Below are 13972 nucleotides of genomic sequence, written 5' to 3'. Positions count from 1 at the left end.
GGCATGGATAGGATAAAGAGACAATCTCTTCCCTGGGATGAGGGAGTCCAGAACTAGAGGGCATAGGTTTAGTGTGAGAGGGGAAAGATATAAGAGGGTCCTACGGTCAACATTTTCACGCAGAGGGTGGTGCGTGTATGGAATGAGCTGCCAGAGGATGTGGTGGAGGCTGGTACAACTGCAACATTGAAAAGGCATTTGGATGGGTATATGAATAGGAAGAGTTTAGAGGGATGTGGGCCAAGTGCTGGCAAATGGGGCGAGATTAGGTTGGGATATCTGGTTGGCGTGGACAAGTTGGACTGAAGGGTCTGTTTCCATGCTGTGCATTTCTATAACTCTAAATTGTCAAAGGTAGTCATGAGGAAAATTCAGTGTGTATTTGGGACAAGATGTTGTGAATCTAATCGGGAATTAGGGAATTGGATCTTGTAATGTGTAATAAGGTATGGGGTGAAAGTGGGAATATGACATTGAGATAGAGGATCAGCCATGGTCATAGCCAATGACAGAACTGGCTTGAAGGGTTGAATGGCGTACTGCTACACTTCAGTTCTATGTTTCTGCTCCTATATCTTGTAAATCAGATTCTGGCAATCAGTGAAGAATGTCATTGGTTAGTATTGTATCACTAACTAGCATATAAATAAGTTGCTTAAATAAAACCCAAACTTACATATTATACTTCAGCATGACCTTGTAGAAAGCCAGTGCAATGCTGAAAAAGGAGTTGTTGAAGGACAAAAGACTTACCTTTTATAGATTGCCGTTTACAACTTCTGAATGTCCCAAAGTACTTTGCACTTCAAAAGTACTTTACAACAGTGATACGTGCAGGAATGTGGGAAGCTTGTGTGAATCAAGGTCTCATTGAGATGATGACCAAATACTTTTTTGTGTAACACATTTGCTTAGGGACAGTACAATTGAACATTTTATGACTGGTTTACCTAAACGAGGCGGATGGGTTTATTTTTGGTAAAACAGAATAATTATAGTGCTCTTCTGGTTTTCTTTCAGAGTTCAAGTATTGATTTTCTTGCCAACCAAGGATTTGATTTCAATAAAGTCTTCCGAGATGGTGAGTAGGTACTTCTAGAGAAATTGGGGCTAAGATCTCTTTCCAAAAGTGTAAGAAAGAGTGCTTATGACAATTTTCGGAGGCAATTAGGGAATCTAGGATTGTTCTTCCTATTGAGCTCTTTGTGAAGTCACTAGTCTTGGTTCTTGAGTCAGAAATCCATATTTTAAATTTCTTGTTTGTGGCCAGAATGTTTTAATACATCTCAGGCAGTGAAGCCTGTTGTCCTGAATATTATCTGGTTCCACTGTATTTTCAGTCAGTATCTTCAAGTTTTAAACTGTGGTGCAATTATTTTGACACTTCTGAAAAACTACTACTTGGTATTTAAATTTACAGGAATCCCATACTTAAATCAGGACGAAGAACGGCAACTTCGAGGGCAGTTAGAGGAAAAGCATAATCAGTCTAATGGTACCGGAACGCCATCTTTCATTTCGCCAAATTCTACTAAAGGGCCCGTTATTATCCCAGAAGAACATCGCAGTTTTATTGAGAATATTGTGTAAGTCAGATGAATACGAAATAATTTTAAGGTTCTTTGCTTGTTCATTGAATTATTTAACAGTTAGCTTTGCCTTTCAGTTGTTGATGAAGGAAAAGCGAGTCTGATTGAGCCTGTTGCTGGCATCAGTCACACTGCATAGTGTCAGAATGAAACATTGAATTCCCATGAGCCAGCTGAAAGGAGATGAGCAATTACTTTCCAACCACATGCAATTGCATGCAAGTTTTTTAAGAATCTTGGAGGCAATTTTTTTTTTTAGGTAGCCTATATTTAAAATGTCAGAAGATTTAAGTGAAAATTTGAACTTTAGATCACATTGCTTCTGGTGAATTTTTTTTTTAAATTGCATTACTCTTTTGGCTTAGAATTCTGCACAGATTTTCTCCCATCTTTTTGTGAAGGTGCTAACTTCTTTTGCTGTGTGACTGTAGAGTTGCTAGACTCCATTGCAAATGATTGGTTAGTAATTTTATGGATTTTAATGATTGTGCCATGATATTTTTTAGTGGGCTTTCAGTAGATGTGACCCAGGTAAATTTAGATCAAAAAGAACTGATGGGCAGAACTCTTGCTTTAATAGAGAGATTATTTGAATATAGTTCAAATACACCTCACACAGAGGACTGGTGACTGTAGTTCTGATCATTTTAGAATAGTTAGGGAGATGGACTAAACTGGTTCACAGGTTCAAGTTCTAAATTGGGGAAAGGTGAATTTTGATGGAGTTTGACAGGAACTTGCAGGGCTTGATTTGGAGTAGTTTGTTTGGAAGCAAAGGGACCTCTGGCAAGTGGGAGGCCTTTAAAAATTAGGTCAAGGTCTAAGTGTTCCTGTGAGGGTGAAGGGCAAGGTTGGCTGGAATAGGGTACCCTAAATGATGAGATATTGAGGCTTTGAGGGAAAAAAAAGGTGTGGCTCAGGTACAGCTGGCTGGCATCAAGGAAATCCCTGGAGGTATACTGGAAATGCAGGAGTTTACTGAAGGGCAAAAAGGTGGGACAAGATAGCCTTTGCTAAGAACATTAGGGTGAATCCAAAAATGTACTTTTAAGTGAGTTGAAGAAAAAAGAATATTTAGAGAATAGGGGGCCCCTGAAAGATCAAAGTGTGTGTGTGTGTGTGTAGAACTGCAGGGGATAGGCAAGGTTCTCAACTAATATTTCTCCTCTGTGTTTACCATTGAAAAAGACGTGAAGGCTTGGGAACTTGGAGAAGTTAGTGGTCATATCTTGGGGACTGTCCATATGACGCTAGAGGAGGTGTTGGATGTATTGGAAAGTACAGGTGGGTAAATCTCCTGTTCCTGATCAGGTATATCCAAGAACACTGCAAAGGACTAGAGAAGAAATTGATGGAGCTCCTGGCTGATATATTTGCATCATTGTTAGCCACAGGTGAGGTCCAGAAAGCCTGGAGACTAGCGAATGGTGTGCCATTATTCAAGAAGGGTTGCAAAGAAAAGCCTGCGAACTATAGACCAGTAAGCCTAACCTCTGTGGTGGCCACATTACTTAAGATTCTGAGGAATTTGATATATATGCATTTGGAAAGACAGGCTTTGATTAGTAGTCGTCACCATGGCTTTGTGAATCGGACATCATGCCTCAAATTTGTTAGAGTTGTTTTGAAGTGACCAGGAAGGTTGATGAGGGCAGGGCTATATGGATTTCAGTAAGGCTTTTGATAAGGTTCCATGTGTTAGGCTGCTCTGGAAGGTTGGATGGTATGGAATCCAGGGCGAGTTGGCAAATTGGATACACAATTGGCTTGATGGTAGGAAGCAGAAGATAGTAATGGAAGGATCCTTGTCAGACTGCAGGTATGTGACTAGTGGAGTGCCTCCAGGGTCAGTGCTCGGACCATTGCTGTTTATTATCTATTCAGGTTGTAAGTTTGCTGGTTGAGCTGGCAGGTTTGTTATCAGATGTTTCGTCACCGTACTAGGTAACATCTTCAGTGAGCCTCCAGTGAAGCACTTGTGTTATGTCCTGTTTTCCATTTATGTCCCTTAGTTTCTTAAGGTGGGAGATGTCACTTCTGTTTTTTTTCTCAGTGAATGGTAGATGGGGTCCAAATCGATGTGTTTATTAATGGAATTCCTGTTCGAATGCCAGGTCTCTAGGAATTGTCATCCATGTCTCTGTTTAGCCTGTCCTATGACGGATATGTTGTCCAAGTCAAAGTGGTATCCTTCTTTGTCTGTATATAAGAATACTATTGATAGTGGGTCATGTCTTTTAATGGCTAGTTGGCATTCATGTCTTGTGGTGACTAGTTTTCTGCCTGTTTGTCCGATGTCATGTTTGTTGCAGTCCTTGCATGATATTTTACAAATGACATTTGTTTTGCTAGTTGTATAGGGCCCTGTTGGGGGGGGCATGGATAGGATAAATAGAGTCTTTTCACTGTGATGGAGGAGTCCAGAACTAGAGGGCATAGGTTTAGGGTGAGAGGTGAAAGATGTAAGAGAGACTCGAGGGGCAATTTTTTTCACGCAGAGGGTGTTACGTGTATGGAATGAGCTGTGAGAGGAAGTGGTGGAGGCTGGTATAATTGCAGCATTTGAAAGGCATTTGGATGGGTATATGAATAGGAAGGGTTTAGAGAGATATGGGCCAGGTGCTAGCAGGTGGGACTAGATTGGGTTGGGATATCTGGTCAGCATGGACGGGTTGGACCGAAGGGTCTGTTTCCATGCTGTACATCTCTGACTCTATGACTGAGAGATGGGGTGGAACTACGAGTGATGGTAGTGAATCTGTCAAATTCTTTACTGTGGGAGCTGGGTTGAGAAACTGATTTTTCATCAGTAAAGGATACAAGGATTATGGGGATAAGGCAGGAAATTGGAGTTGCTGATTATCCGATCAGCAATGATCTCATTGAATCAGCTCTGCCATTCATGGTGCTGAATGGGCTACTTCTATTCCTGCATTATTGAAATAAGTGCAATTCACTTAGAATTCAAGTTAAAGAAGACTTTCTTGACCACATTTAATTAATGGTCACAATAATTTGTAACTATTTGTCAGCTTTTTAATGAGTGTGATACTACCTACTGCATTTTTAAATTATTTTGCACTTAGAGTCATATGTTAGATGTCTAAAAGTAAATTTCTCTACAAATCAATGTTCCTATATTTGTATCTAAGTTGGAAGTATTCATGAGCTTATGTTAACTTTTTTGTGTGGCTGCTACAGCTCGTGGTAGTGAAGGTGAGAGATAACAGGGCTTTGATTTCAAACTATTTTGTTTGCCAAACATGTTACATTAGTGCTAATGTTAAACAGTGGAACTTGGTGACCGAGACCGGTTTAAGTAAAGTTTTAGTTTACATCTAAACGGCACTATACATATTGAGTGATTGTGAACTGTTTTGTTTCACATCCCATTGCTTGAATTCTATACCTTATTTGACAGCAGCCAATCTTATTTAACATCTGCTTTTAATCTTCTTATTCTGCATAGGATTCTGGAATTTGAGTTCAACCTCCTATTAGAGGAAGTTATGAAACTTGAAAAGGTTCAGAAAAGATTTATAAGGACTTTGCTAGGGTTGGAGAGTTTGAGCTAAAGGGAGAAGCTGAATAGGCTGGGGCTGTTTTCCTTGGAGTGTTGGAGGCTGATAGGTGACTTTATTGACGTTTATAAAATCATGAGGGACATGAATAAGATAAATAGACAAAGTCTATTCTCTGGGTTGGGGGAGTCCAGAACTAGAGGGCATAGGTTTAGGATGAGAAGGGAAGGATCTAAAAGGGACCAAGAGGGAATTTTTTCACGCAGAGGGAGGGTGGTACGTGTATGGAATGAGCTGCCAGAGGAAGTGATGGAGGCTAGTACAATTGCAACATTTAAAAGGCATCTGGATGTGTATGTGAATAGGAAGGGTTTGGAGGGACATGGGCCAGGTGCTGGCAGGTGGGATTAGATTGGGTTGGGATATCTAGTTGGCATGAGCAAGTTAGACCAAAGGGTCTGTGTCTGTGCTGTACATCTCTATGACTGTAATTTAAGAGTGATAAATGATTTGTACCACCATCCTCTGCTTTAGAATTTCAGCTTCATTTCTGCACTGTCATTCTTTCAATCATGATAATAATGCAGCCCAATTATAAAAACTTTAGTCCTAGCCGCTAAGCATCAGTGTTTCTTGAGAAACATACGAAGAGATTGCAGATGAAATGGTTTCTAATGAAGATAAAAGTCATCTTTTATTTAGCCTCATGTATATACTATTTCTGTGTTTGAATCAAATTGACTTGCTTAGTAAACAGATTGTTCTGGAATGTGTGCACTTAAATTTTTAAAAATCATTCCAGGGAGAAGGTTGAAGACTTGTTAAAAGATGATAATGGTAGTATTGAACTGGATCCATGTACTGGGTAAGTTGGAAAAATGTTAGTTTATTTTGAAACCAGTTATGTTATGAATATATAGTTTCTGAAAAAAACACACAAAGTTGCATACATAGACAATTGATTTATGCTGTTAGTTTGAAAAAAAGTATGTATGTAATGCGTTCATATGAGTTTTCTTTTCTGTTCTCGGAAGATTTTAATTTTTTTTTCACATACTAAAATGTGGTATGTGTTTGTGTGGCAAAGAATCTCTGCCCAGCCCATTTCCTCCTCCACCCAGTATTCAAAGCTGTGCATGATCAAACATTGGGAGAAAGTGAAGACTGCAAATGCTCGAGATCAGAGTATAGATTGTGGTGTTGGAAAAGCAACATCAGAGGAGCAGGAGAATTGATGTTTCGGGCTTAAGCCTCTGCTGTTCTGTCCTCAGAAGAATTCACAGTGCCTGCCTATGAAACTGACTGATTCCACATGGTCTCTGGACCACATTCAGACCGACACAATTTGGACCTGAACAGGATAACCAGTATGTACTACAAATCCAAAATCTTTAGAAATGATTGTCCAGATCCTTCGCTCCACACTAGCAGCCAAGCGCCACCATCTGCTCTACCTGCAGTCAACCCTGTCACAGCTCAGGGCCACACTGTCCCAGACCTGCAATGGATCTATACTGTTCTATGTCCTCAGAAGAATTCCCATCCCTGATGAAAGGTTTATGCCTGAAATGTCGATTCTCCTGCTCCTTGGATGCTGCCTGACCTGCTGTGCTTTTCCAGCACCACACTCTCAACCATGGTCAGACACTGGACAGCTGTGCCAGGACATTATGCTTCTTGCCTTTCTCCTCTTCACAAACCCTCCCTTCTTCAAATGACTTGGATGCCTTCTACATCCCAAATGTAGACTTGATTTGAAATCTGCAAAATCAGTATGAGGAGACAACTGGGTAACTTTAGTCACACTGATTCAGTATTGTCAATAGTTGGCTTTGCAACAGAACCGTTACACGAGCTCATTGTTGTTAGGTTATAGATGGTTAAAATCTGGAATGTAGTTTCAACAGTAAACTTTCAAATGGGCATTGGTTATTGTGATAACCCCAAACATGGTTCATGGGGAATTGCTAATTAATCTCCCTATAGAGCTCACGAGGTATGAGTTCTCTTAGTAATATGCAATAGCCTATCCAGCTGGAACTCATTATCTAAGTCCTTTTGGGTGGTGCAGCCCCTTAGTATGGAAGTATGGTGAATGGAAGAATTTGTAATCTGAAAGCTGAGAGCTCAAATCCCACCTCACTTTAAAATATTGTATAAAACAAACCTGCCTGCCTGCCTCTTGACCAGAAGATCTGGGTTCCAATCCCATGTCTTCAAAGATATGTAATAATACCTCTGAATAGGTTGGTTCAAATATATTTTATAAAGCAGATGGTGGGGGTGGGGGGGGCTCAATGTGTAGTGGTAGTGTGCTTACCTCTGAACTGGTAGGCCTGGGTTCAAATATCTCTTTTTCTGTAAAGGTGCATGATAATATCGGAGCAGGTTGATAAGGGAATTTATAAAGCAAATCCATGGGTGTCTTGTGATGCAGTGCTGGTGTCCCAACCTCTGGGCTAGGAAGCCAGGTTTAAGTCCTACCTACTCCAAATGTATGCAGTAATATTATCATCTAAGCCCTGAGGGACTTGGCATGCAGTGGTATGTCCCTGCTTCTGAGCTAGGCAGCCTGGTTCACATCTCCACCTGCACCAGAGGTGTGTCATGTCTCAACAGGTTGATTTAGATTTTTCTAAAAATAAAACAGATCTGGAGAGTTCATATGGCACTGGATAGTATCTCTATCTGTCATAGAATCCTTACTATGTTGGTACACAGGCCATTCAGCCCATCTAGTAAACATGGCCCTGCAAACACAATTCCACCCAGACCTGTCCCTGTGACCCTGTATTTTCCCATGGCTAACACCTAACCTACCCATCCCTGGAATCAGACGTTTAGCATGGCCAATCCATCCAACTTGCTCATCTTTGGACTGTGGGAGGAAATCCACAAGACACTGACAGAATGTCAAACTCCGCACTCACCCAAGTGCGGAATCGAACACTATTTCCTGGCGTTTTGAGGCAGCAGTACTAACCACTGAGCCACCGTGCTGCATCTCTGAACCAGGAGCTCCAGAAATGTGCCATAACCTTATTGGACAAATTAATTCAAAATAGTGATTCCAGTGTTTGACTTCCTTGTTTCTGAACTTTATAATTACTGGTGTTGGGCGGAGAAAGGAAGCTGTTGTGGTGCAATGGTATTGTCCCTACCTGTGGACCAAGAGACCTGGGTTCAATTCCACCTGTGCCAGACCTGTATAATAACATTTCTGAGCAGGTAATTAGAAAATATCTACAAACCAATCTACAATTGGAAGCATGGATGATTTACTGGTGGAGGTTGATAGGGAAAAGAAAACCCTTGGTGACAGGGGAGGGAAAAAAGCATTAAGTTTGATGGAAGAACACTTCTGGATTGTTTTTAAAAAAAAAGTACATATGTAGCAGACCCAGGGATTGCAGAACTGTCTGTCCCATGCTGGAACTAGTCTGTTTACAGTAGTGGTTCTGCTTTGGTGTTCAGCAATAAATGATGTTCCTTTCCATTTGGGCTTCCTGAGTTATTACTGTTATCTACTTGGAAAACAAAAAGAAATTCAGATGTGCAGACTCCAAGCAGGAGCGTGAAGCTAATTGTATTATGCTTTTTTAAAACAAGTAGAATATTTAAAAACAGGTGTAATAGATTGACTTTCCCTCCATATGCTTAAAATATTTGTTTCTCTTGCCCCCAAACAATGGATTGGCATTTTTAAAATTTGTGTGCATGTGAAGTTAAAGAATAAAGTACTAAATACTTCACTTAGATTCTTGCATTAGTATTGCTTATTTTAAATGATCTGATGTTGCTAAACATTTTTATTTGGAAGATGTCTATTTATTTGTACAGTCAATTCTGCTATAATGCGGTAGTTCCCGTTATTATAATCCCATGTTATAAGAAAATCATATAATAGCGGCACCATTTAAACTAATGGGGCTGGAATCTCATAACCAATGCACACTTTAAAACTTTGCACTTTAAGAATAGTATCCCTATTCGTCATTTGTTTTATAGCGAATTAGTGTTAACGAAACGCGTGTTACAGCAGAATGACCTGTATTAGATACCCGGTTCTCTGTTGGTCTCAGTAAGTGTGTTTTTTCTGTTTTGAAGGTTCCAGAGAAAGCTTATTTATCAGACATTGAACTGGAAGTAAGTAGAGTATTTAAAATCAAGTTTCAAAGATGGTATATTGTCTGTGCTTGGCTCAGCTTTTCTAATAGATTGGGTGAGCAATATGTTACAAACTAAGTTGAATGGATTTGTCCATTTCTTTTATTGGATGATTGAAAGATGCCAATGACTCACTGCGGCAGAAGGAACATTGAACTTTCAAATTGCACGATTGCTTAAGGCATCTATTAAATTAAAGTCTTGTCTTGTTTGGGAGCACCTCAAGTTTTCAAACCGAAAAGGTTACAGAAAAATCAACTATTTAATTTGTGTGTATGATGGTTGCTCGACCTTTTGTGGTTACAGTAATGTAAGGCTATGTTTTATGTTCCTGCAATACTTGTTAAAGAGATGGATATACTATCTTGTAAATTGAGACCAGGGTTCTTGTTCTTGCTTCAGAAAGAACAATTATTAAGCCAAAATTGTTCAGCCTTTGATTGGTAAAGGAATTATTGACAAGCTTATCAGAAAATATTTGAAAGTTAAATATGTGAAGCATAAATTCATTTGTTAGAAATGCTGTCTGAAATGAGTTCTTTTTTCCCCCCTCGATTTAGGTTTCCAAAAGGAGCTCATGTAGAAACTTTGGAGAATGAAAAGGTAATGATTTCAGCATGAGATAAAAGTAGTTGGAATGCTACTGTTGCCAAAGGAAGGGGCAGAACTAAGTTGATGTTTGTCAAGTTTGTAATGGATGATATATTTAGATTCAGTATATTAAAGGAACAGCAAAAGTCTTATCTGCTGAAAAATATTCTAAAAGCTGTCATTTTTTATTTTGAATTGCATTCTGGAACAGTGGGTGTTGGTCTATTTATATCATCATCGTGTCTCCTTGAGAAGCAAATCCTTGCCAGGATACACTTGCAGGGCTCCCGTTCCCTTGCTCAATTGTTCTTTTTATGTTTGACCTTGAAAAATGGCATACCACTTTTATTGAAATGGTCATTATAGCAAAGACTAATATATTCTCCTTGGCAATTGGTGCAAGTTTTGCAGGGTTACTGGAGACAAATCACTTAATACTGGGTCTGATGTAGAGATGTTTCCAGTATCAATTTCAATTTTTGTTTTTTGGATGAGAGTTTTAACGTTAACAGCTCATCAATGGGCAGGTGTTCTGGCTTCTCTAGTTTCTAATGTAAACAATGGAGAAAATATTGCATTCTTAAAACACCTTTTTACAACTTCAGGGCTTCATGCTTATTGAATAACATTTTATAAGTGCAAGTCTGATGTCATACAAGAAATACAGCAGCCAATTTATGCACTAAGTGCTCCACAAATCTGAATACTATGGTAATGTGTTGAAATCTTTAACAATGCTATCCTAAATAGAATTTTTAATTTTTTCCAGAATGCTGTCTTAAGTTGATTTTTAGGTGACTTGCATTTAATTTTTCATTGAAGCCAGTGCTCCCAAAATTGTTTTGCTAGTTCTATAGTCATCTACACTTGAGCTTTTCTCCCAATCTAGGAATTTCTGCATGTGTAAGGCTCTTGGAATAGCTAGGAAGTTTTTCCCATGTAGAATAGGTAGTGTATTCTATTGAGTTAATAGTATCCTTTATTTGTGCTGTCGTCTTACAGTTCCACAATCACTTAAATTTTACTGCATTAAATCCTTAGTTCACTCAAGTTTAACCAAATAATGCTTTTCACAGCATAAAGATTTTCACATGGAAAAATATTTCTTATTATTTGTCTCTTTTTATTCATGATTGAGGAATTAATATTGACCACACCTCTGCACATAACTCTGCACATATTTTACATCAAGCTGAGAGTTAACAATGCCTTACTTTAACATACCATCATTTTCATCGTCATCATTGGAAAAACAGTGCCTCTGACAATGCAGCAGTTCCTCTGCTCTGCAATTGAATCTCATCTAAGGTTTTGTGCTGAAGTCTCCAAAGTGGGACCTAAAACACTTGAGTCTGAGATGAAACTATCGTCTGCTGCATCACAGAATGCAGTTAAGACTCTTCATAACAGTAGGCTTGAGTATAGTTTATAAAGTCTAAGCGAGCTCTGGTTATGGGTATCACCTGTGCCTCAGGCCATTTTGTGCTGTTGTGCTAATTTTTCTGGCGTTTTGCTCAGCATTGGACCTTTTTATTGACTACTGATGTAGCTTTAGTGATTAATCACCTCTAACCATGAAGTTGTCATTTGATGGAAAGATCAGTAACCCAGAACCACTTTGGGAGAAAATATGGCTTATAACCAGTTGTTGTGATTTGAGGTAAGCAGAACGATTGAAGTTCAAAAACTTAAAATCTTTTTGAGTAATATTTTGCTTGTAGTAATCTGAAAATTCTTTATAAAATATAATTGTTTGATCTTGAAACAGGACTTTATCAGTTTGGTTGGAGTCCCAGCTCCAAGCTTGATCTTTAATGTACGATTGCATTCCGGTATGGAATGAGTCTCTGACACTTCAGTTTTGATCTTTGGATGAGATGCTAAGTTCAAGTCCTGACTATCTGTAAATATGTTGAAATCTTTCTCAGTACTATTCGTAGAGGACAACAGACCTCTTTGAACTAATAATAATAAATTGATTTATCTCCGTATCTATACAGTATTCCTGGTGGTGCTTAATCATTTTCCCATTTGCTGTATAATTAATTGTGTGATTGGATTTTGAAATGTTTCAATGATCTAGAAAGGTGGCTATTGAAATGTAATTGTTGTGTTACCATCAAGGAAAAGGAAATTAATATTCACAAAACCAACTCATGAAGGATAAAGAAATTCCTCCCTTTTCCCTCCCGATTGTTGCTATGACAGTTTGAAGTTTTGTTTTTGTTTTCCTGTCTGCATTTGCTGCCATCACAACTGCAGGGAGTCTTGTCACAGTCACAGTACTTGATATGTATTGCCAGCAATGTTGAAGCCATTATTCAAATTCTGCAAAGATGAAATTTAAGTGGAATGCTCAAAAAGAGGTCTTGTAGCCTCACCTGCCACCTCACTCCCTGAGCAAAGTAGTACAGCAAAGAAAAGGTGGTAAGAACAGGCACATTACTTATAGTTCCCATATGGTGCAGTCTCACAATGCTGACATGAAGGGCACCAACTTGCTAAAGTATGTTGCCAGATGATGTTTTTGTCTCTCAACTCAGCTTTAATGTGTGTTTATGTATTTACTATGAAGAAAATGCCAGACCTCCAGAAGTAACCAAATTTAAGTTTCTTTTTATTAAAGTTCACACGAAAGCTATCTTCCTTTTAAGGAAAGTAAAACCTATCCTGAATTCTGTATCATATGAACGGAACATGCAAACAAATGGAGTAAAGTCCAGTTGAGAGAAGGTGAAATTAAGTGTTTCAGTAAAGGAAATGCCCTTGACTTTGAGGTTCCAGTGGAAGGTTATGGTCAAACTAATTAAATTGTTCTCTTAGATGTCAGCTATATGGAACAGATTTCAAAGTCTGTTCTTTTGAAAAAACATTGGACCAAGGTTTCTGTCTGGCTGATCGCTACTCTCTCAAAGCTGGCCAACTGTATTGTCAAAGATGGAACCTTTTAAGGATGTGCTCAAGGAAATAGGGACCAGCTGATGCTTATTAGCATGGTGTACATTTTAACAATTTGGTTTTCCACAGTAATGGGGATGGATTTGAGAGGAGAAAAAAGATAAATAATAAGTCTTTGGCAGACTGATGCATGCTTCCTGTTTTCGCTATGTGGATGAGTAGCAATCAACTCAGTAGCAGCTGATCAGTTTTGATCTCTTCAGCTGGCAATATTGCTTTTGGAAATTCCTCATACAAAATGGCTGAGTCATGTCACAAGCTAGCTAACTTCGATTACCCAACAGGTTTTTATTTGAACTGCATGAACAATTGAAGAGTAAGTTGGAAAAGAGGGTTTTGATTATTTCCCTATAAATGAGGTGTGGCCTTGGCTTTACCTATCCCAAGAAAAAATAAGAATAGAAGTAAAATATTTTCAGAGCTGGATAAAGTGACGGAGGAGAAATTATTGATTCTCTTTGAATTTATGGACAAGGAAGACAATTTGTTGAAAGCCTATGAAGCATGATCGATCTTTGATCTATTTTAAAAAAGATGGTTGGTTCATCAAAGAATATACTATGGTTTTTGTTTAAATTGTCATAGAGTTCATAAAGATGTACAGCACGGCAACAGACCCTTTGGTCTGACTCCATGCCGACCAGATATCCCAACCCAATCTAGTCCCACCTGCCAGTACCCAGCCAAAGACTCAAAGATTTCCAACTGGAAATTTCCAGATTTGTACGTGCATTTAAATGATATTCATTAAATTTTTTTTATTCGCTCGCGGGATGTGGGCATCTCTAACTCAACCAGCATTTTTTGCCCATGCTTAATTATCCAGAGGGCAATTAAGAGTCAGCATTTTGTTTGGAGACATGTTGGCCAAGCCAGGTAACAGTGGTAGATTTTTGTCCCAACAGGATATGTGAATCCAGATGGATTTTTCTAACCATCGGTAATGGCTTCATGATCAACGTTTGAGACTGTGTTAATTCCAGATTCTTTACTAAGTTAAAATTCCATCATTTGCCATGGTGAAATTTGAACCCAAATCCCCAGAGCATTAGCTGAGTTTCTGGATTAATAATCAAACGATAATATCATTAGGCCACTGGCTCCCCCATTATTAAAACATCTTTTTACAAAGCTTCAATTTTCAAG

General features: G+C 38.8%; 1 protein-coding gene across 2 annotated transcripts in view; it reads left to right on the top strand.

The window, feature by feature from the left end:
- Positions 1-13972, top strand: part of parn (poly(A)-specific ribonuclease (deadenylation nuclease)) — a 131712-nt gene that overhangs the window by 18647 nt on the left and 99093 nt on the right. For both annotated transcript variants that reach the window (XM_043711927.2, XM_087997700.1), the window contains exons 6-10: positions 1021-1081; positions 1421-1586; positions 5913-5975; positions 9218-9256; positions 9838-9880. In XM_043711927.2, coding sequence (XP_043567862.2) covers positions 1021-1081; positions 1421-1586; positions 5913-5975; positions 9218-9256; positions 9838-9880 — 372 coding nt within the window. The remainder of the gene's footprint in view (positions 1-1020; positions 1082-1420; positions 1587-5912; positions 5976-9217; positions 9257-9837; positions 9881-13972) is intronic.

The sequence above is a fragment of the Chiloscyllium plagiosum genome, unplaced genomic scaffold (assembly GCF_037043375.1).
Source record: "Chiloscyllium plagiosum isolate Xiang-an unplaced genomic scaffold, Cpla_swu_hap1 HiC_scaffold_20, whole genome shotgun sequence".
Taxonomy (NCBI): domain Eukaryota; kingdom Metazoa; phylum Chordata; class Chondrichthyes; order Orectolobiformes; family Hemiscylliidae; genus Chiloscyllium; species Chiloscyllium plagiosum.
The sequence above is the reverse complement of the archived record's forward strand: the minus strand, read 5'-3'. Positions and strand labels throughout refer to the sequence as shown.